Source organism: Protopterus annectens, chromosome 10.part0 (genome assembly GCF_019279795.1).
Source record: "Protopterus annectens isolate FY-2018-M chromosome 10.part0, PAN1.0, whole genome shotgun sequence".
In the NCBI taxonomy this organism is placed as follows: domain Eukaryota; kingdom Metazoa; phylum Chordata; order Ceratodontiformes; family Protopteridae; genus Protopterus; species Protopterus annectens.
This window is the reverse complement of record NC_056744.1, coordinates 1,583,124,895-1,583,150,296: the sequence shown is the minus strand read 5'-3', so window position 1 is coordinate 1,583,150,296 and position 25,402 is coordinate 1,583,124,895. Positions and strand designations below refer to the sequence as shown.

At 37.2% G+C, this 25,402-nt stretch overlaps 1 protein-coding gene across 1 annotated transcript in view; it reads left to right on the top strand.

Annotated features, from left to right (window-relative positions):
- Nucleotides 1–610: 610 nt before the first annotated feature.
- The window catches only part of STX1B (syntaxin 1B), a 915,847-nt gene continuing 891,055 nt past the window's right edge, over nt 611–25,402 (top strand). Inside the window, exon 1 of the mRNA XM_044086235.1 lies at nt 611–890. Within this exon, the coding sequence (XP_043942170.1) occupies nt 861–890 (30 nt within the window). The 5' untranslated portion in view covers nt 611–860. The remainder of the gene's footprint in view (nt 891–25,402) is intronic.

Here is a 25,402-nt window from a genome sequence, read left to right as displayed (position 1 = left end):
TCATTCTATCTTTCTTTGTTTTTTACTGTTTTCAATGTTCTTTTCTTATCTACTAATGCATTTCAGGATCTCAGCTTTTGTAACCTTTTGTATTACTTTACTAGGTGGAAGCTGAAAATGTACCCATGTGGTCTGCGGACCAGTTCACTTATCTTAACACAACTAAAATATGCTCATACTGCTCAATTTCTTTTTTCAAGTATTCATAACAAAGCCAAAATAATGTGTGTGTGGGGGGGAAGGGGGTCAAAGGTCCAAAATCAGAGACAATTTTAAATATTACCGTAATTAACTTAAAAAAATAAGTTAATAGAAACTCAGGTTGTGCACCAACTTATATTTTTAGAACAATAAAAAGTATGAACCTCTAACGTCTTGCATTAAAATAATTTACTAAAAATTTAAACAATTATGAAGGGCAGTGAGGAAATGTAACGCAAAATCACACAGGACCAGACTTCAAAATTCTGGACAGTTGAGAGGAATAAATGGGCTACAGACTCAGTTTCCCAGAATCCTTAGGATAGTAACGTCGGTGTTGAACTAGGAGGGTGGGGACGGGGTGATGCTAAGGGATGCAGTACACAGGCGCAGTACTGCTTCCCCTCTTCTGTCTTCTCTCTACCACTGTCTGCATTCTCTTTGCTGCATCAGCACCAGGAGCGCCAGGCTGCCTGAGCCTCGGTCCCCCTTTGGACTCGCTTGGAAGTCACAGAACTCACCTTCCTATATCCAAAGCAGCTGATCAGAGTGAAAGAAGCCCCATCCACTGAGAACAGCAACCAACCCGTCAACCTAACAGACTAGAATAATACTTAAATAATATTATAACATAAAATTCTCAAATCCCACTCGGCAGCATGAAGGACCGCACTCAGGAGCTCCGGAGTGTAAGACACATTCTGATTTTTCTTTTGTATGTCGATATGTTTATGCTCTTAATACACAGCTGAACGTTTTTTTTTTACCTTAAGATACTGCTTAAAATTAAATGTGTATGCTTCCTTTTATGGAGAGGGGAGACGGTATACAGTGTTACAGCCCACCTACTTATTCTTGAAACGCAGTGATGGTGGTTAATGGGGGGAGCAGTGACCATCAATTAAATATTACAGCCATTGTTTTCCAGCTAACAGCAAATACTCTGAATCCGTGTGTTATTCATACAAGTGCTTTTGCAAAATATGTGGAAGTGTGTAGTGTCAGTGACTTGGGCGGGGGGGGGGGGGGGCGGCAGTAATTATGATGGAAGAAACGGGGGAGTGAAAGACGGTACAGACAATTACTGCCTCCTTCAGTCCTTACCAAAATTTCTTGAAGGGTTTTTGCCCCAAATTCTTCTGCTGGGTATTGATCATTAGGAAAAAAAGGTAATTTTTTGTTGAATCTCCGCTTTTCTGCAAAGCATTTACGTGTCTGAAGGACTGAGTGGGCTTCGAGAAGAGCCCTTTCCAGGCATATACATTTGCAAACAGTAGAGAGAGACAGACATTGATTCACAGCTTTCAACTAATTGTAAAATGTAGTGAGAGAATGTTCTAAGCAGAAAGGGCCTTTGCAAAAGTGAAATATGCTGTATATGGGGTGAAGAGATCTGCAGCCGCTGGAAGTCACTTTGCCAGCTGGCTTTTCTTTTCTCTGGAAGCTTGTCACTTGGTATGGTTCCTTTTCTAGCTTACAAATGCACGAATGGTAAATTTCAGCACTGGACAGCTCCCGGAGCTGAGCTGTCCAATGTAGGAGGAACTAGAAAAGATGGTATTTTACAGGCACTGCAGATCATGATCCGGGACTTTCCTTAAACGCATCTGTCATCTAGGGAAATTTAAATGAAAAAAAAAAAAAAACGAGGAGGAGGAGGGTTGTGGATGAAAATGGTGAAAATGCGGGCGGGGGTTGTTTGAAGTATACGATTCCTTTGGTGGTGGCGGTTGGGGGGGGCGGAGGTAGAGAGAGAGAACGACTCATCTTAGTTTTACGATTGCTGCATTCTGCAGAGAGAAAGGGGATTGGCACGGACTGCAGAGAGGCTGGAGGTCTTTTCGGTTTCTCTCTTTCCGCCCCTCCCCCCACCGATTGCAGATATGGCTTGAAGTGCATGGAAGCAGGAAGACGGGGAAAATTTATGATTTTTTTTGCTGGCCTGAAGATTCTACAAATTCCTGCCTCGGCTCTTTACCCTTTCTACGTCCATTGATTTCCCTTATTATAATAAAATATGAAAAGGAAAAAAAAATGGTAACTAAGTGCGAAAGTGCAAAATGGATGAAATATGCTTGGCATTTCTGGGAAGCAGAGGAACAGCAAACTGAATGCAAAAAGCAATAGAACAATGTATATACGTGTCCCCCTCCCCATCTTTAGCGTACGTTATTGACTGAAAAATGAGTTAGGCCTGATAATGGGGGTTAAGACTGAGTGCAATATGTTAAAGTGTACACTACCATTGCTTTTGTAATTACATTTGTAACATCATAGAAGTAAAAAGAGATTTTTTTTATGTGAGTAAAGGATAGTGAAATATACTGTAGTTGCCTGCCAATAATAAAGCTGGCAGTTCTGCGCATTATAAAGGAGTAACATCAACTGACAGATTGCATTTTAATTTGTGGATAGACGCTGGAACTGAACCACTAAGGTGTGTGTGTGTGTGTGTGTATGTGTGTGTGTGTTTCTCTTTGTACATAAACAGATCCGTATGAACATAGCAGCATTTAACAGAACACTGCATTGCAGGACTTCAGCAGGTAGTAGCAGGAAAGAAATGCTGGCAGACCTGATATATTAAAATTACATGTTCATGTCTGTTTGCTATTTATGATGTTACTATATTCATTTCAGAAAATAAAGAGTTAAATATTATTTTAAATATTCCTACTTAGCCAAAAAATAAGTCTAATACATTTATTTTTTTTGGGGGGGGGGGTGATAGAATAATACTCCATAGTAAGATACACTTTGTTTCTGTGCAACCTTTCCACTACATGGTTGTCATGTGTATTCTAAATATCAGAGTTTTATTTCCTGGCAACCAGTTGAATAGTGTAGTTAGGTTAACCAAATTTAAAATAAAATGTCCAAGACATTGATTTCATTTTTTCTGAAACCACCTCTACTGTGTAAGATTGCTACTACCTTTAAAAACAAAAAAAAAAAAAAAAACAGAAAAAAACTGTGATATTTCATGTTGAAATGTGATTTTCTATAGGACAGTACACTGTCTTGTTGATGCATCTTCTTCATTATTATAATTAAAATATACTGATTTTTATGTCACAGTAAGGTGCTCTAGTTGTAGAAAAATATTTTTTTAGCAGTATACAGAACATATTTTTCAGCTAAAATATTAAAATGCAGTAACATTTTTTGCAGAGCTACCCAAAGAATGAATATCATGCAAACATTTGGACAGAGAGTAGCTGCATCGATAACAAAAAAGAAAAAGAAAAAAAGAGTCTTATGAGGTGTATGTTTTAGATCTGGTAATTAGCAGTAAAATATTTAGACTGCTGTCTTTATATGCAGTCTTGAGGTTGTGTAAAAGCATCCCTTATTGTATATCATTTACGTATAACATATGATAAGTCAGGGCTGCATTGTAGGCACAGCAAGAAACTTTAGAAAACAGAGAGCCTATTAATGCTTCTGTAAAGATGCTTGTCACTTTTTAGAATTACTGACGATATGGACCAGGAGATGCATAGGAAGAAATGATTTGTTTCAGCTGTTTCAAAGTGCAGGTACCTAGGTATGGGACAGTTTCAGGATGGCATACTAGATAGCTCCACACAGTATCCCTGTTATAGTTGTACCATGCTTCAGCTTATTCTGATCACTGGATTTCTCTGGTTTCATTTTTCCTAGATATTTGGGGAGTTTAATCCCATGGTAATAATGGATTCCTTCCTAACTGGGAGCATATGTAAAATTCATAAAATTAGTACTGCATGACTTCATTATTTCATTTTTACCAGGAATGTTTTTCCACAACACACTCAATATATCCAGAATTGCCTCTTTCTTTAGTCTGTATGAGTTACCTGTATTGAAAACATATTCAAATGCCATTAGATTTTTTTATTATTATAATTCATTCATTTGCTTTCAGGATAATGGACATACCTGGATGTCCTTGTTGTGCATAGCTCTGGTTTCTGTTTGCATATCCCAATATTGTATAACATTATGTCATTCATAAAGCAAGAGACACACGCTGTAGTTGCTGGAGTGGCTCATTCAGTGAGTAATACCATTGCACTTTTTTCCTGTGTAAAAAACAATAAACTGCTTATATTACTGTACTATCCAGCCAGATATAGTTTTGCACAATTGTTAAGGTGCCTTTGTGATTCATCCTTATAAGTCACTTAACAGCCTTGTGACTTCAAAATACACTGAAGAAAGGGATCTCTGATGTTTCCATATAGTGAAAGTCAAAATGTAAATGAACAAAATGACATTAGTGAGCCACAGGTTGTCTGCAGCTTGATTAATTACATAACTCTGTGACACTGAGACTCTTAATTACCTTAACTGCAGTATCTAAGTCAGTTTTCTGCACCACTTCCTGTTGATCGTGATAAGATGTGGAGCAACAGCTGTCAGTGAGACCACACTGATACAGTGCCGATTGCTGACTACTGCTGGGTTGTAGGTCCAGTCAAGATGTTTTTATGTCGAGTGCCTTGACCTGATGCCTCAGACTGGTGTGAGTGTCATGCAGTGCTGTCTATGGTCAGGAACTGAACTGGATAAATAAAGCAAAATCCAGGCAATGCACAAATCAAGCTGCATGTTCGGAGCATTCACACTGAAATGGTTGTTGTAAAATACTGCTGGAGTCTCTGTTTTTACACATCTCCCTTACTAACCTGTTTTGCATTCAGTCTGTGTTCTTTGGAAGGTCACAGGTTTTCAGTCCTCATGTCAAACCCCACTCCCTATTCCTTCTCCACTGGGCACAGGAGGAAATGCCTGGCATGGAGAGGGATCTCAGAAGTTGCTTAAATATGTGTGTAGGGGTTGTAACACCTTTGTGATGCAGATTATAGAATTAAGTGCAATTAATTAGAGTTACAGATTTGGGCCATAGAGTTGCAGGTATAATTAGAATTGCAATTCTTGTATTTCTGTTCCTGTCTACTGGAGTTCTGATTTTTTTGGAGAACCTTCTCAGAATATTGCATCACAGCTAGTCTGTTTGGTTCAAATGTCATTATTTTAATTAAAGATACCTACAAAGTAAACATGTAATAGTATGCCAATTTCAGTGGTGTATTTGTGACTTTGTAAAGCTAAGTGGGCTGCTACACTAAAACAATGAAAGGGCTGCTACACATAAACTTGGTGAGAGCAGCACTGTATTAGTTGTCATAAATGTTATTCAGTATAAGACTTATACATGATACTACCCTAGTTAATATAAGCATTTGTGAATACAGCAACTAAGAAGAAATTGCTTATATCAATAATTTCATAACGTCCAGGCAATCACAGTTGCCAATTTTTGTTTTCCTCACACCCATTTCTAAAGATAAAAAATAGTACCTGAGATATCAGCTAAAGACATTGTTTGAAGTTGAAGAAAGTTTCAGTCATGTCCGTTTGTAACACAATGTACTTTATGTTGGATTAGCCCTCTTAGACAAGTTTCTTGTTATAGCTGAAAAAAAAAACAATCCTTTCATGTTTCTGGTTAGATTTTAGATGTTTTTTTAACTTTCTTATTACTTAAGGCTGAAAAGTATTTTTTGCTGCATTCTGATTTCTTACCTGTTGAAACAAATCTAAACAAACAAAATACCTCAGTGGCAGCAGACAGCTCTGCTGTTCTTTATATTCAGCCTAATGTTTGATTATGCATTTAACTATTTCACTAGTGACCTATGCTGTGTAGTAGCTAGTATTTTACTGGTTCACTATTCTGGAGTAAGCCCCATTAATTAAAACTTTTTTAGCTGTTTTCTAATGCTAGAATTGGATAGCTAGCTTCACCTCTGACCCTAATGGAGGGGTCATCACTGCCAAGTATTTAAATTATAGACAGACTTCATTATTTACAACTGTTTCTGTTTTATGGAATTGCAAATGATGACACGGGAGACAATATTCTTTATATGCTGTTAATCATGATCTGACACAAATGGACTTGAGCTACTCCACACACACACACACACACACACACACACACACACACACACACACACACACACACATGAATTTATGATATCAATTATTTTGTTTCCAACTTTTGGAATTAAAAGTATATTCTTGGAAGTCATCAGGAGTTGTGGGTCATTGAGTGAATTTAGAGCTGCCTTGAGGAAGTGATAAATCGGCGATATTATGTGTAAAGAATTCAGTGTAAAATAATTATAGGTAGTCTGTGTAATCCAGTCTGGCATACTCAGTCTTCTAGACTATGCCACACATAACACTGACTGATATTGTTTCATACCTTTGTTGCACCTCATAGCTTGAATCACCCTAGTTATGTTCCACTGAATGTATTCTATTCCAGACTCTCCATAAATGTAACACAAATCACTGGTATATCCAAACATGCATTGGTCCAAAGTTAATGATGCGACTAAATTATAAAATGTTCAGCACCTAATCGCTGTTTATTTCTTGGATGACTAACAAATTACCTGTTGTAAATGTCACTGGAGATTTCCATCCTGGGTTTCTACATAAAAAGCAAGGTAGCAAAATATTTAAAAAAATAGTAGATCTATGATACTAAAGGTTGCATTGTTTAAAACCAAAGGTGACACATGCTTTAAGTACAAATAACAAACTCTATAATATGTTTGATTTGGTGGAATATAACATTTCCCAAAAGTATGACACAGCTAATATAAGTATATTGTGCTGCATTAGACTGTGAAAGATAAGGTTTAGTGTTTCAAACCACAGTGCTGTGATTGAATCATGATTCAGGAAACCTCTTTTTGAGAAAGTATGATTTCTTCAAAAGAAACAGTACTTGCAGAGAAATATCAGATACTTTCTTTCCTGTGGGGGCTTGCATCTCCTCTCTTTAAGATGTCAGACTGTAAGGTTTCTGTTTCTTGATGGGAAAGAAATATGTGTAACTTGCTGTAGCTGTAGGCTAAAAGGTTTGATTCTCAGTTAGTTTTAAAACAAGTAGGTTTCCAAACTATGATACTGAGTGACACATTTTAATATACCAGGTGTATATCATACTGTACAATTAAGGTTTGTTGTTCTCAGCATGCAAACTAGACGTTATCATATCTTGTTTCTTGACATGCCCTAATTTGTATTAACTGTGGCAAACCCTTAATGCATACAGTCCTGATACTCTGCAAAAAATATTGCAGGTTTTATAGTAGACCATTTCAATCCACATCTGCAGCTTAAATATTTATGCATCTATTGCATATGTACTGAGATGAACACATATATTTAGTTTGTCTTTTAAATAGCTGTTAACCTCAGAAGTCTTAACAGGGTGCCATAAATTGTATATTAATTTGGCTAAAGGCTAAGTGCACTGACCCTGTAATGTTTTTTCATAAAGACCCCAGAAGAAACCGATAACGAATGAGCCCAGTTTAGGCAGGACATTTTATATGCATGCAATTATGACCATAAATAAATTTTACTCCTAGTCTTTGACATATAGTTGTAGTGGAATCTTTAACATGTGCTTAAACTGCTTCCAGAACAGGGAGATGGGTCCTTGGTTTAATAATTTGTCTAACGAATGCCACATCAGGAGTGTATAACTCCCCACCTACTCAAGCTGCACTGTGTCATACAGGAATATGAAGCAAAGCCTTGTGATCTTCTAGCATCAAGGGCGAGTATACAACAGCTGCTGAGTCACTGTGATTTCTGCGTCAAGCCCGTAGAGGTTAAGTGCTGTAAATTAATAAATGTAATATTTATTGTCCGTCTGATGTTTGTATAATAGGGGTTTCTTTTTAGCCAGCCATTCTGTACTTTTCTTCATGCTTTCTCCTTTAGGAAAGCTTTCTCTTCGTACTTCTTTCTGTTCGGTCAGTCTCCTCTAACACAAGGAGACAGCATGTCAGTGTACCAACATTAGCAAATCAGAATGTAATTACAGACAAGTTGGGGCCAGTTTTCAGAGTGATAGTCTTTTAAACACATTTCAGTTCTGGATTGCACATGTTTAGAAGGGCTAACTACTGGTTTTGGTCTGCAGGGCTAGGAAGGTGTGGTACTCATCTTCTGTTCAACCTTGTGAGCCCCCCCCCCCATTGTAGTTAGATGGTAATGGACTTCTGTTTTATCATTAATTTCACAAGTACTTGTATGCGCTATTATTACCTGCCTTCCATTACCTCTGTACCCAGAGTAAAAGTCAGGCAGTGGTTTATTCCCAGGCTTCCAGAAGGAAACAAGTCAGTGATGGATTCAAGGCTTTGCTCTCCTCAGAGTATGTTTGACATCCCTTCTCTGAGTTGAATAAAATGTGATTCCAGGCACTCTTTGATCAACTCCATTACAGATTTAAGTGTGGTGATCTAGGAAGAGAAACAGATGTCTCTGGTGGTCCTACTATAGTATATTAGGATTTTTTATTTCTTGGCAACCAGACCGACAAGATCTACTTAGCACAAGTGATTGCTTTTAGAGGCAGCTCAAGGACCCTGAGGAGGCTAGCTGCTTATGGTCAGTCTGTATAAATGAAGACTGATGGACTTTATTACTGAACTTGTTGAAGCAATAAACCAACTTGTTGCTAACTACTATAATTTAAAGTTCCCAGTGGGACACAAGTGTCATACCCAGAATGCTGATGGCAAGCAACAGATGCATATTTCACAAAATATGACTTTAGATGCATATACGTATATTTATATAAAGACACACAATATATAGATGCACGTGCACAAACACACACACACACACACACACACACACACACACACACACACATATATATTTATAGTAATGATTCATGTATATTTATAGTAATGATTCATGTGATCTATACCACATTTCTTTTAAAAAAAAAGCTGTGACAAATTTTGTCAAAATCATATTTCACTGAAACCACACATTGTCAAAACACAATGCATTGTAAACTGTGCAAATTGTACAATGGTATTGAAGATGACTCTTGGTGTGGTTTTGGATCATAGGAATTGCAGTTCATATCAGTGTCGATCAGTATTTGTACCTTTGTAAGGCCAACCTTTATGTTATACTGCCATCTTTTGAAGTTTATGTATGTGTGCCAACAGTGATTCAAAAAATCTTTTGGAGGTATATTTAGTGTATATTTAATTTTCAATTAAATGTGTTTTGATAATATATGGCTTTTATGATGTTGAAATGCAACATAATGACATCTACGTGTGTGTGTGTGTGTGTGTGTGTGTGTGTGTGTGTGTGTGTGCGTGTATAAGTGAATGACAAATAATGAACTGTAGTACCATCAAAAAAACAAAAAGACTGATGCTTTCATTTTTAAAAATCAAACAATCTAAAAACATAAAATCTCAGACGACTAGCACTATATTCAGACCACATTTGTCTCAGTAGTGATAGTGTTATTGAAAAGGGTTTATGTAACGATAGTTGCAAGCCTGGTGTTAGGGTCAGGGTTAGGTTTACCATGCATTAGAAAGGATGGGAAGGAAGCCCTTTAGATTAACTCAAATTAGGTTCAGGAATTATTCTCAAATATATCCTTTCCTTGTGAATGAGTCTATAAAGCTCATTAAATTATGGCATGCACCATGGAAATCATTTTAGTGGAAGTAAAAGCCACTGGAAAAACACTTCTTCAAGCTAAAAATTTCAAGTCATTAGAACTGGTTGGTTTGAACAGCTGTCTGGTTAGTGTCTCTAGTATAACCTAAAATCACAAGCTGGAACCCCTAGAAGTTTTGGATTTAGAAACTGTTTAACAATAAACATTGTGGAAACTAAAGGAGACTCCATATTGTTTAAGAAGGTTGATCATTAATAGACATTTTTTATTATTAGGTCTCTTATTCTTTTTAAAATGGGCCATATCTCATTAGAGAACAAATGATTTTTTAGGGCTAACTGAAGCATGCTGTTAAAGTGCAGGATCTAAGTCAGGGTTGGAGGACTTTCTTTCCTTCATGTAAGGGAAGTTTACAACTTAGAGGATGCATAAAGGACTCCTTTTACTACCATTTCTTTCAGATGGGTGAGCCATGGTCACTTTGACTTGCACAGAGTGAATAACTTTTAGGAGAGCGTTTCCATTAAGAAAGGCCTTCAGAAGATCTTGGGTCTATGGACTTGAAAAAGCAGGTGTTGCTATTCTTTAAATGTAAAGCAAACTAGAGAAAATCACTGGATACTATTCAGGTGTGAATCACGTAATAAATCTATTGAACACCCCACTTTTTAACTACATGTAAAAACAGTAATTTTTGGTTTGATGTGATATGTTTTTAGAGACCCAGTAATTCAAACTCAGTCCATCAAATAAGCTCAAAACTACACAATTTATAACCTACTTTGAGGGTGCTTTACCATGGAGTTTGTTAATTTGGTACAGTGAGCCAAATGTCCCATGTGGGGGGTGTGTGTGAAAGGCTGATCTCCTCTAAAATATGCATAGTTTCAAGACCATTCAATAGATCAGAGTCAAATTATTGGGTCACAATGAAAACAGAGCTGATTAGATATACTGCAACCCTACAAACACAGTTATAGTCTATTCATAAGATCTGCTGAGGGTGTGTGCTATTCTGTTCTGTTGACTCAGAATGTGAATCACTTGCAAAGCTATGTCTAACTGAAATGCCTATCCACGAATTGTCATTGCTAACCTGCACAGCTAGGTAGGGTGAGTGTTCCCTTATTTGCTTACGTTTATTTTACTGCCCTACTATTTCTGCAAGGTTCTTGGCTGGAAGGCTATCTGGAAGGCCCTCAATGCTAGGGATACACTCACATTAATTTTATATTTATATGTGTATATATATATATATATATATATATATATATATATATATATATATATATATATTTAGGCAGTTTTTTTGTCAGTAGGAGATCAATCTCCATCCCACATTTAATGCATAACTGTCTAAGAATAATGTTAGCATCAGTGTTAATGTCTGATTTAGGAGAAAAAAAAAGTAGAGACTCAGGTTAGGATTAGCTGCTGAATACACCTTTTAATTTCTTGATCAAAGATGGCAGAAATGGAAGACTTGAATTGTAATGGCTGGTCCATTTGAATCCACTTGTCATATACGTCTGCATGTTTATCATGTAGAGCTTGGCAAAAGGAACTATTAGGATAGATGAAGGCTGAATATCAGCAGCTTCAGGAACATTCTGTCCAATAAATAACATTCTGTCATGGCTAGACCGAAAATGCCATCATCCTTTAAGTTCTGACTTGAGGAGGAGAGATAATGTGAATATTTGTATCCCGATTTACTTGAAATACCATCTTCTTCTATAAAGGAAGTAGGTCTGACTTGTGTATATTGGTTACTAAACCTACATGTGCAGAATCCAAAGTTTCCAGTGACTCTGCTGGAACCAGATATCTAAACAAGGATATATCTAAACAACCTTCGGTCTCAGGAATAAAAATACTCAACCAAGACATTTTTTAAAAATATAAATGCAGTAGAGGTGAAAAAAGAAGACACTAAACTGGAAATGGGAAATGGCCACTCTCAGCCACAAAGTTTCTGGAATGATCTTAAACCTGGAATGTGAAGGTATGCATTCTGAAACATCCATAGTTACTGGAAAGACATCTTTTTTGCAAGAATGACATGATGGTTTGCAGGATTGCCATCTTTACCCTTTTTGGTTTATAAAATTGTTCAGATATGAGCTAATAAAGATAGGTCTCTACTGCAGTGTTAACATCTTTAACTTTTTTGTTTTGGTTTGTTTTTGTAAATATGTTCAAATGTGAGAGATGTAAGACAAGTTAACACTGTTCTTCCTTTTACTGGCCACTCTGAAAAACCTCAACAGTCCAAAAACTCATGGCTTACAGGAAAAAAAAAAATAGCAGTGTCCCTGTTGAACTACCACTTTCTTCAAAGGAATATAGTAGTGGAAAGAGGGTCTATATTACCATCTCGAATGGTAAAAATGTCGAACGCTCACATGAGCGAAAACAGACTAAAATGAACTTGCTATTGTGGGGGGCTGTGCCCCTCCCACTAAATATATATTTCAGCTCCAAGGCTGCACTACAGTGAGGAAAGGGCAAATATCCCAATCCTCACTGTACTGCGACCCCAAAAAAACAAGTTAGTTTTAGTCCGTTTACACTCATGTGAGCGTTCAACATTTTTACCATTCGAGATGGTAAACTAGACCCGTGGAAAGATCCTTTGCAGTATCACACAACAAAAACATGGTTAGAAAGGAAAGTAGGACTCCCAAAGCTACTTCTTGTCTGAAGACATATCTTTATTGTTAAATGCTACTGTAAATAAAGCTTTAAAAAGTACTGCTCCTTCTTGTGTCTCTGGAGCTGGTTCTACTACCTCGATATCCAGAATGTTCTAATGTGTTGGTATTCTCAGTACTTTTAGATATAAAATCCTTAGACTTGCTTATTCCCCCCTTTGAAGAAAATTACTTATTTGAGAATAAAACTACTCCCTAAGACCCACATATGAAGATAGCCTTATCCTTGCATGCACCACAATTCCAAAACAGCCATAGGAGAATGAGCCTTCTTCAAATTAAACTGCACTGCTTAGAACAACATACCAAATGATGTTAGAAACCAACGCACACTGGCAGCCTGTAAAGTTGCACTAAAAGACTACCATCAGGGAAGCCATCTGTACATATTTTGATTATATTGGTTAATTTCAGCCAGTTTTTTTTTAAAGTAACTTGCTGTATATGTTTGTTCTGGTTTACACTATTCATACTCAAAGTGATAAATGAATCCTGAATACACTGTGTAAATATTGTATTATGTACGTTTCATTTGTACCAATACAATGTAAATACTTATAATTTTAAACATTGAACAATTACACTTGTATTACTCTATCAATTCTTCCTGCTGTATTTCTTTCTCTCTGAGCCTGGGTCATTAAAGAAAAGGGTCATTAGACCAATTAACTTACCCAGTTAACAAAACACAAATAACAGTAATAATAATGGTTTGAGAAACTTGATGTTTTTGGCTTAAAGTGATGCAGGCTGGTATCAGCTGACTTTTATTGAGTACCCCTCTTGACATTACCTTACTGTACCCACTAATCCGATGTTATGAGATTCCCTTGCTATGTAGAAAAGACAAAAAAATCTGGGTCCTGTTTGCAATGCATGAGATAAGATAGGAACAACTTATGCTGAACCCAGATCTCATAATTGTGAGACGATATATCTTGCTCAGAAAGAACAATGTGCTCTTACTGTAGCTACTACCACCTTCTGTCTCTCCAGATCTGTCATTTTTCATGTAGTGGCCTTTGCTGGAAGGATTTTTTTTTATTTTACTTGAGAACTGGATGGTAAAACATTTATTTAACATTCAGTATTGTCAACTTTACTGTAGCGGTTTCAAAACTTATGCAATGATGACTCACTCAAAGGAAATAAGCCTTATCAAGACAGTTGTTTAAAATATTTTTCATGCATCATTAGGAAAAGGGTAGCTATTAACCACACATGCCTCCTAATAATAACAGAAGTAGCAGCTTGAAAACAGGCACTGAAAGCAACATAACCACATTTATACATGCAGGATCCTGCAGAATGATACAGTTATGAAATCTTACTTTGGTGGAGACATCTGAAGCCTCCTTAGCTGACTCAGTGACTATCAGACCAACACTGGGCCATGTGGAACTGGCAATTTATGACACTGACACTAACTATGGATATAGTACTTATCAGAACAATCTAGATTGCTGCTTATGCTATCACATGATAGGATAATGGCTTTACAGTAGGAGTGGCACTAGGCACCTTATGTGACTAATTTTATTGTAGCTGGGTCAGCCAGTAGATATATTTATACATTCTAACTGTGTACTTCAAGTCTGCTTTATCTTGGGATAAGGGAATATTCTAAGGTATTCCAGTTTTGGAATTAACATACTTTTCCTCCTGCTTGCATTTAAATTTTTGCTGCTCTCAGGACTACAGTTGCTAAACTTGGACTTTCAACAGATGGTCAGAGAAAAAAATCCCCAGAAAATGTTAATTTCTTAATATGATTTTTGAGGGTGTTTTTTCTCCCTGCAGCTGATCATTAGTTGACACTGATGTCTTTTTTCATGCACCAGGTCTACAATGCACTCCTAAATGCCTACAGACTTACTCTGACTAATGCTTGGACCTGGTGAGAAGACTGACACATTCTGATGCAGTGTCTTACTGCTGCCAGGGGTGGTTCTCCTTTTATGCTCAATCTTCCCTGTTTCCCTTGTGTACCTATGAGTGGTATACAGTGGGGGAATGCAGCATATTGTCCCACCTCACAGTGACTCAGCCAATGCCACTGCCTATTGCCATTTTAGGATACGCCCTCCTTTACTTATCCCCAGCCTCCACCAGGGATCAATGCAAGAAGCATGCCGGTGCATGCCCACCTGTCAGGATTGGCACTCCCACCATTCCCCTGCTCTATCTCAGATGCCTGAGGCACTAATCAAACATGGGTCACCTGGGCTGTAGTTGGAGCTTTATCCCTCGAAGCCATGACATGTTCATTTCATTTCTTAATTTTAATAGAAATAAAAGCTTTCATTCTAATACAGCATCAGGACTTCATCAGATTCTATTAAAACTTTGTGTGGCATTGCTTCTGGATTTTTTTTCTTTTTATTTGTTATTTTATTGAACCAGCTAAAGGGCAGCTTCCTCACACCCAACCTGTTAGGCAGCTCAAGCTGAGCTGATTGAAGGACAAGTTTGGGTGCAAATCCCTTCAGAGCGTACCTGCCAACAGAGAGAGAGGAGGGAGGCTGAGCCTTGAAAGGACAAAGCTAGGAGGAACAACAACAAAAAAAAAATGTCCACATCCTGGCATAAAAAGTTCACCAAAAAACAAGGGGGCTGGAGGGAGGGAATGGCTACTGCGTCAGTGATCAATCAGACATCTATTGTTATGGCAAGTTTACTTACACAGCTGTAACGTGTTCACCATATTGATCACTGCTGCAGCAGCTTTAACTATATGGGTAGATTACCACAGCTAAATACATTTGGGATATGGAAAGAGAAGAGTACAGATGCCCCTGGAGAATGGTCTTAGCAAAACCTGATTCATGCCTACAGAAGGAATCAAGCTTATAGTTCTATGTAAAGGTATGCACAGAAGCAGCTTCTAGAATACTTCTAGAATCCAACCCTTTCTAAAAAGCCATAGATAAAGCCAAGGCTGGTAGAGTGAGCCATGGCCCTGCCTGTTTTAATTTTGTTATGGTGATTACAGAAAAAGGTAATAGCCTTAGGCAACCATTTGGAAATAGTCTGTTTTGATACATGTTTTTCTTACCTTCACAAGAAATGAACAATTGATCCAAAGATCTGAAAGATTTAGTCCTGTCAAGATAGTACCTGAGTTATCTGTGGACATCCGAGCTATGGAGCATCCTTTCTCCATCATATTTAAGTTCAGGAAGGAAAACAGGGAGATGGATAGTATGACTTAAAGTAAACTTGCATACCACTTAAGGCATAAAAAAGGTTTAGTTTTCAAAGAAACCCTGTCCGTGTGGAAAATGAGATAGAGTTGACTCACCATAAGAGCTTGCAACTCAGATGTCCTTCTTGCAGAGGTCAGAGCATTCAGTAAAGCTATTTTCCATGTTAAGAATCTCAAGTCAGCCAAGTTAGCTAGTTCAAATGGAACAAGTATTAGCTTCCCTAACACAAAATTAAGATCCCAAGGAGGGGACACTGTTTCTTTAGAGACCTCTTATGCAAAATCTCTTTCAAAAACATTTTGACATCAGACTGCAATGAAAGAGGAGGATCCATGGGCAGACATAGTGAAATGGCTGATAAATGAACCTTGACAGAGGAATAAAACAGCTATAGGATATTAACTCATAAATATTGTAGGACCAGAGAACAACTAGCTGGGAATGGGTGCTGGTTATGTTGTTGGCACCAAATACAAAACCTTTTCCTTTTGATATATATATATATATATATATATATATATATATATATATAATCTATATATATTTATCAATATATATATATATCAATATATATATAAGCTTGATTCCTTCTGTAGGTATGGATCAGGTTTTGCTAAGACCATTCTCATCACCATTCAGATCATATCTTGGAAGACCCCCCCCCCCCATCTAGTTTCTATTTGTAAGGATCTTCCCTGGTCCTAATCAGCTTCTCTGCCACACATCTTTCCTCTGACAGAATGTAGGATGCTTTACTGTGAGATTGTGATGTGAAGCTATATTCCAAGTTACATGGCTTCAAGGTTAACGTGGGTAGTCTGCAAAGGAGCTACAACCACAGTTGTCCCTTGTTTCTTGATGTACCATGTGATATACCATGTGATGTACCATGAGACTTGGTATTATCTGTAACCATTTAAAGAGGTCTTGGGTGCCAAAGATGGTTCAGAGAGTTAAGTACCTTGATCAGGGCAAGCTTTTCCTAGATATTTATATGTTTGCGTCTGTCCTTGGTGTCCCACACTTGCTGCACTTTTATCCCTTCCCAAGCAAAGTCCAAGGTGTCTGTGGTGGCTGACTACTTTGGAGCAAGGAGAGAAAGAGAGAAGGGTAGACCTGGATTTAAGGATATTGGTTGTCTCCACCAAATGATTTCTTTCCTGACAAACCCCAGAACTGGGATTTGAAAAGATAAAGGGTGTTGAGGCTGGGAGGGAATAGATTTCAGATCCCACTGTATCTTTTTCATGTGGAGTCATGCCAGGGGTGTCATGAAAATCACAGATGCCATGAGACACAAAATCCAGAGGTATACCATCACAGTGATGGAAATCTGAGTGGAAAACTTTAACAATAGATCTAGATATTAATCCATTTTTTTCCTGTGGAAGAAAAGATCTTTGAACTGAGGTGCCTAGTTGACATCCCAGGAATACAATCCTGTATGAAGGAGTCAAGAAAGACTTTTGAATGTTCTCTTGTAATCCCAGCTTATGTAAGAGATCCCTCAGCCAAGAGAGAGATTCCTAACACTTTGAAAAAGACTCTACAATGAAAAACAAGTTGTCTAAATATGAAAAAAATGTGGATCCCATGTAGCCTACAATGTGTTATAACTGGAGCTAGACACATTGTGAATATTTTTGATGCAGTAGATTGTCCAAAGGGTAAGGCAGAGAACTGATAATGTGATCCAGACATACATAACCTTAAAAAAGTCTGAAGTCTGAATGACTAGGAATGTGATGATTAGCATCTTTAAGTCAAGTGTTACCAGGAAATTTCAAAGAGGAAGAAGTAACAGGTTGTGAAGTGACATCATTTTAAATTTGGGCTCTATCACAAAAGTTTTCCAAACGAAAGATCAAGAACTGATCTCCAAGCATTTTCTTTTTTTTGGCACTAGGAACATTCCTGAATAAAAGCCATTCCCCACCCTGGAAGGAGGAATTGGTTCTATCACTCCTTGGAACACCATGTCATAAAGAACTGGTGGAAACAAAATAATCTGATCTGGAGGATGAGGAATGATCCTCTAGAAACGAGGGCTTTCTTCTCACTGCTATCTATAACCTTGAGGAATGATTTTCAGAACCCATTTGTCTGAAACTATCTGTTCCCAAAAAGACAAAAGGAACCAGAGTGGTGGGGTCAGAAGATCTCTTCAATAGACATTCGACTTTTTGTTCTTTCCTTGGTTTTGCGAGGGTCAGCACTACTTGTTGGAACCCCCTTGTCATTTCTTCTTAAACATCTGTTTACCTGTATTTTGTAGAGATGGTTTATTTTGTATTTGACAACATGGGATGAGGAGAAAGAAAATCTTTTGGAAAATTTGGGAAAGGAGGCCTGAAAATCCTTAGGGATTCCCTGGAGTGGTTTGCCCCTTTCATCACGCTTTTTGATTACCTCAGCAAAAGAGGGGACTAAATCTCTGTCTGAGGGAGAATTTAAAATCTCATTTTTAACATCATCTGGAGGGTTCTGAGAATGCAGCCATGCAAACTTTCTCAAAAAGGCACCACACACACACACACACACACACACACACACACACTGTAAACAATGAGTTGTGACCTGTGCAACAAAATAAACTAAATTATTTAAAGCTGGGTTTTCCTCATAAGAAGAAATAGCTGATAAAACATTCCTCATTCAAAGAACAAACTAACACAAGAGCCTGAAAATTCAAAATTCTGAAAATCAAAATTTCAAAAGTGTACATGTATTTCCCATATCGATCAATAATTTTCCTATCCTTATCAGAAAGAGTAGGATTGGAATTAACTAGGTGCTTAGCAGCAGTGGGTTCAAGTAGACTTATAGCTGCAGGGTCATGTTTTAGATTAGTGTATAAAATTTCAAAAGACTGAGAAACTTTATACATTCTATCTGCCTTTTTAGGGATAGCTGGCTGACTATCAGGAACATTACAGGCAGTAAAACTCGCATCCTCTAAAACAGATAGAACAGGAGGAATGGGTGCAGGTTCTGGAAATTCCTTCTGTAACAACTCATAGTATTTCCTTTTTTTTGTTTAAATATTTTTATTGAATTATTTAAAGTGAATATATTTTCAATAACTTTGGAATATGACACATAGTTAAAACAGGTTAACAACAGTATATAATTAACCATAAAAACATAAAAAAACTATATACAAAGGTGTCTATGTTTATACAGATGATTTACATTTTGGCATTCAGACATGATTACATGTAGTGCTTAAGTCATCTCTGTCCTGTATTTCTACTATCTTTAGTCATGAATTATAGTAAGTTGTTCTTTCTGTTTTGTTCCTGGTGGTTCTCATTTACATTTTCAATACATTCATAGATTAGTACTAAGCTAACTGCCCTTGTGAGCTGTTTTAAGCTTAGCCAATTATCCCTTGTGAGACTCAAACACTGCACCTTGTGTTTGTAAGGTAAACACCTTAACCATTAGGCCACCCTCCCAACCTTCTATCTCATAGTATTTTCTGAGGGACTAAGAAACCTCGGTGCTCTTCATTAAAATCACTGGCACATTCTAGCAATAGTATCAGAAAAAGAGAGCCCCCCCACAGGGAGAATCAGAAACAGAGCTCTTATTTGACTCTGAAACAGAAATTTGAGGGAAAAGCCCTGTATCCATCCTTGCATCTTCCTGTTCATATTCAGAATCCTGAATCTCTTCAGAAAAAGAGGTATCCTTTCTTGTACCAGAAACTACTTTAGAAGAAAGATCAATAGCCTGAATTAAACCCTGAGCCAGACCCAGTAAACTCCTCTTGTTCAAAGAAATTTGATGGAGTAGATACATGCTTGTTCTTTTGCTTTTTTTGACGGGAAAACTGGGGCCAATAGCGTTACTAATGGCAGCAGCAGCTTCGCCAGGGATGGGTACAGCATTCTGACACAGCAGGGAAACCTTACCTGTTCCCTCTCCCAAGGCCAACAAGAGTGTGTCTCTCTTGCCCACTAAGGGTACCCCAACAGCTGCAAAGCATGTGGCTAATCCCATGTCCATAGTGGCTGAAGGAGCTACACTGGAGGGATCTGGGTAAAAGATAAGCGGTCTGAGGAGCAAATGTCACAGCAGTGGAACCCATCTACAGCTGAGGCAAATCACTAGCCTGCTGTGATGGCGGACGTTGTTTGCTTAACTTTTTTCTTTTAGTGGCTGGAAGATGGACCGATCATGGGACCTGTAGTCTGTTCCACGGTACCTGTTGCCCAGGGAAGATAAGGCACCAAATGTCAGTACAACTACTGGTCTATAAAAGTTACTTTTTTAGCAAAAAAATGCAGTAACAGGCACTATTAAACACTATGCCAGTCTCACAAAAGTAAAATAAACACAATTTCTCTACAGAAAAAAATGTTTTTGGTTACTTTATACCACTTTTAAATACATAGGAAAAATGAGCACTCCATTTAATAACTTTTCCGAAGAGGAAAGAGATAAAACAGCAACATAAATAAGAAAATTGAAACTTTTTCCCCAAATAGAATTTATCTGCCCAACAAAATAAAGTACAATCTAAAAATCGAAACTCAAAGGCCTCAAGGAAGCATACTCTTTGCAGCATTAAAGCTCTGAAGGCCTTCATGCCCAGACTTGTCTTTTAGTCAGCTCAGCTCGAGCTGCCTGACAATTTGGATACATGGAAGTGCCCTGGAGCTTTGGAACCTGGCTGTTATATCCTTAGCAGTATATAATCCATATAGCCAAGGCTACTACAGCAGTGATGAATATGATGAACACCTACAAATCTGAGGGTACAACATAACGCTGATCATCACAATCCACACATGCTGTGCTAGACTCATATCCCTATTTACTGTTATGACAGTAAATGACACCATCACATACTTCCTATACACTTGTGTACCTTTCAGTCAAATGAGTTTTCAGGAAAATAAGTTTGACTGTTTGGGATTCAGATATATATATGTGTGTGTGTGTGTGTGTGTGTGTGTGTGTGTGTGTGTGTAAAAAATATATACAGATATAGATATACACATACTACATATGTGTACATTACATATTGCTTTAGCTAGATATTAGTTTGACTGTCACTCAAATTAATTCAAACAGAAAAAGAAATGTCCAAATAATTGTCTCACATGACCAATGTAACAGCTTTCTGTTACTTCATATGACACTGACTTAAGTATTTGAATTCATCTTTTAACACTGTAAACACCCCAGTATCTCAGTTAATATTAGTCAAATGCTACTTTTTAACTCTATCAAGTAATTTTTTGCAGCTAAAGAGGAGCATGATTTCTTTAATTTGTAACAATTCACTACATTAAAGCTGATTCAGGCAGCAATAGTCACAGGCTAATTGCTCTGACATTTCACTTCAGAAAGACTACATTGAATGGTAAGAAAATCCTAGTGTCTTTCTAGATCTTAGACAGTTGAGTGATAATTACTGATGTTTAGCGGTAGATTCTTGTAACTGATTAACTGTGTCATTTGCTTTTGTTAGACAGAAATCACTAGATTACAATTTACAAGTAACCCACTTGGCTGTAACAAGTATATTTAGTGCAATTCAAAATCATCAGAAGCAGTATTTTCAACACAGCTGTAATCACAAAGCCTTACATTTTTAATTCACCTGTATTACAAAGCTTTTCTGCAGTTACTGTTGTATTCATTACTACGGATTAAATGGAATGAATGCTGTTGTCTGGCATAGGATGGAAGTCATTGCAAAGGTTAACAAAAAAAAAAAATACCATCACTCATACCTCAAAAAAAAAAAAAAATTACACATTCTGAGATCCGTAGGTCACAAAATAAAATTAAACATAATTTTTATAAGCCCATAAAATACATTTAAAAATATATCCGTTAAGCAGAAAAGAAAAGTACACCAAACTACAAAGATGTTTCTTAAGGAACTACGAATGACTTTTTTTTTAAATAGGAACACAAAGTTTCTGCATGGAGGTTGACCCCCCCCAATAAACCAGTGTACGACTTTGCCTACCCCCTCTGTATGTGTATATATGTATATATATATATATATATATATATATATATATATATATATATATATATATATATATATATATATATATATATATATATATATATATATATATGTGTGTGTGTGTGTGTGTGTGTGTGTGTGTGCACATATAGTAATGTCTTTCGGCTTTTCCCAGTTAGGGGTCGCCACAGCAGAACTTTGGTCCACTAATGATTGGCAGTGGATTTTTATGGTGCCAACTTGCCAGCCAAATGCCCAACCTTCAAAGAAGACACACCCATTCACGCACCTACCTGCATGTCTTTAACATCATTTGACCACGGGGAGGACATGCAGACCCACACAGAAGGCACTCCAGCCAAGAATCGAAAGGGAGAACCTCTTGTTGTGAGGCGACAATGCTAACATCTGCACCACCGCAGCCTATTTTATATATATATATATATATATATATATATATATATATATATATAAAAATATATATATATATATTTATTTATATTCGTTGGCCGGGAGTGTCCGACTGGACATAGGTCCATTTTCAGTGGAGGCCCGGGGAGAAAAGCTCCACAGTTAAAATAAACAGACAGTAGTTACGTTGGATTACATAGAGATTAACAATTTACATAGCAATTACTTACAAAATATTTACAGATGAAGAGCATAGTACATCAGTAGACAACTAGAATCTTTATCTGTGAAGTGCATTAAGAAGTTCCTGCTGTATAATAAGTACTAGGCTTATGAGCATCTGAGCTTGCTATAATCAAGGTAGTTAGTAGAGTGGAAAGAAAGGTAGTGGTTGGATGGGGTGGGTGATATTAGAGTGGGAGTTGCAAGGGCATAGCCAGCATGTTTTTAGGTGTGCTTTTAGTAAAGTTTTGAAGTGGGTGCATGATGGTATGGAGGTATATATATATATATATATATATATATATATATAGGCATATATATGTGTGTGTTTTTGTGTGTGTGTGTGTGTGTGTGTGTGTGTGTGTGTGTGTGTGTGTGTGTGTGTGTGTGTGTGTGTGTGTGTGTGTGTGTGTGTGTGTGTGTGTGTCTGTGTGTGTGTATAGTGGTAGATTAAAGCAAAAACTTAAGGATTATCAAAATTTGTTGTTCTTATGGAGTGGTCCAAGCTCTTACTATACAACTAAATGCACTAAAATATAGTTTTGAACAAAAGTGAGAAAAAAATATACAGAGTTTTTTTTCAGAAGCATAATAGCCCTCACAAAGAGAACAGTAGTAAGTTTTAAGACAGTCCAATGATTTCTATTGGCAAGAAACAGGAATGAAAGTCCACAGCATACAGATACTCTCTTCTAAAATCTTGCCTCTCTGGACTGATTTGGGTCAGAGGGATGTTGGCATGGGTCACAGGGAGGTTGGCATAATGGTTAAGGCATAACATATTTTGCATTGGCATGAATTTTCTGAAGGGTATGAAGTTGAAAGTCAAATGTCTGCCATTATTTTCTAACTTCAGTCTTTAATGATTTGCCACTAATTTGCCAGAAAATCACACTTTTATGAAAAAATGCACCAAAAATATGAAGCATAAATCTGAACATTCTGCAAAAATCTGTACAGTTGAGAGGTATGACTGAGCCTAGAAACTGCAATTCCACATGTAGGACAGATTCTAGATGCAAAGTTCTGTTTCTGCTTTCCTTAAGGCTGTAGATCTCACCATCAAAGTATGCTATCAGGTTGACAACACATACCATGACTATACAGTCTCATGTGTAACTTAAGTATTCTGCATTAAAGCATAAAGCATTTAAGTTAGGTTATAAGAAAACTTTGTCACATGAATAATTTTATAGAAATGTGTTTCTGAATTTTTCAAGAGTCATGCTCAATGTATTTTCAGTGTATAAGTGTACTGCTGAAATAGCTTTTAAGATGCAAATTTGCAAGTAAATGAATTGTGTCATTAAGAATGGCAGGAAGTCATAATTTGTAAAAAAAAATGTTCTGCTGAGTCTGCTTGCCAAAGTATATACTAGGCTTATTATTTCAGTGGATTTGTTAAAATGTGGACACCAAATTTCTTTTTTAAAGGATACTTGTGGTATTTTAAATGATACTGTGGTACATACATTTTTTATGGCAACCTTATTAACGAATATGAACTTTCAAAAAAGATTAATATGCAGCATCTTGGTTCAGAAATATAAAAAATGTAAAGAAATACACGATTGCATGCCTGGCTTTCTGTATAGTTATTATCATAGAATATGTAGCCGCTGGGCCTTGAAGCGGAGCCCTTTTGCTGAAATGCCACAAGAAGTGTAAACTCCAGTTAACACAGTGATTATACAGTGACCATTTTATTGCTCATTGCTGTTTTTACATTTTACATTTTACTAGTTTGCGATGATTACCTCATCTGTGCACTTCACCAGCTAACTGCTTCATCCATCCTCTTCTGCAGACGTTTCACACATTTGTGGCTAGCAGGCTAAATCACTGGGGATGTCATTGTGTCTGCAGTTTAGTTCTAAGCCCGACAGTGAAAAATGCTGCTTTTTTTCTAGTTATACTGTGGAAGGTAATTTTGTTGGTCTGGCAGTAGCAGTATGACTTTTAATGCGTTATGTATAGATTTATATCAAACACTATACCTATGCAGAATGAATCAATTTGTACATCTTTTGTTTGTGGGTATTAGATTTGAAAATGAGAAATGGTAGTAATTTAGCTTGCCCTAAAAAAATGATTCCATATTCTCAGGCAATTCTGGAATTTTTAAAAACAGCAATGGCAGTGAACAAAAGGTTATGTTACAAGATGTTTTCAGAAACAGCGTGGAGTTTTTCATGATAAGATTAAGACATTTGTTTCAGGAGGGCAAAAGAAAATATAAAAAGCTAAGCTCCTAGCATATGGTATTGCAGTATTGAAGTGCTTTAAAATATGTACAAAAAAACGAGGCCCTTTGGACTGGTTAAGAAAACATTTACAAAAGATGAAGGTACCCATGTTATTGTAATGCTGCTTGTTAGTTAACAGATGAATAAGTCTGCAGTTCTATGACAGAACTGGCTCTTCTTGCAAGCAGATCATTAAAGCCACATATCTGCCCCAGAGTGACCAGCACAAGTCACATATCTGCCTCATGTTGACCAGCACAAGTCACATATCTGCCCCAAAGTGACCAGCACAAGTCACCTCTGCCCCATGCTGATCAGCACAAGTCACATATCTGACCCAAAGTGACCAGCACAAGTCACATATCTGCCCCATGTTGACCAGCACAAGTCACATATCTGCCCCATGTTGACCAGCATAAGTCACATATCTGCCCCATGTTGACCAGCACAAGTAACATATCTGCCCCAAAGTGACCAGCAAAAGTCACATATCTGCCCCATGTTGACCATCACTAGCACAGCTGCTTCACAGTCAGTCAGTCAGTTTGCTAATGTCTACATGATACCAAAGAAGGTTAAACTAAAAACTATAACATAAACTACACAAGAGAATGGTATAATGAGCTTAAAGGCTACTATTATGCACTTACTTTAAAAGTTAGTAAATTATTTTTGTTATTTTGGTTAGTAATATTGAGAGTTTATTTGCTCTGTCTGATAAATCTAGTGTTATGCTACCCCATCTTGCAACAGATGCCCATGTCTGCAGTCAGTGAATGCATATAGTAATACCCACTTGCCCTCAGCATGTTGTGTGCTGCACCCAGCTATTATTTCTCTCACTTTTATCTCAGGGAAGATAGGTACTAGAAAATCCCACTAACCCCGAGTGGGTG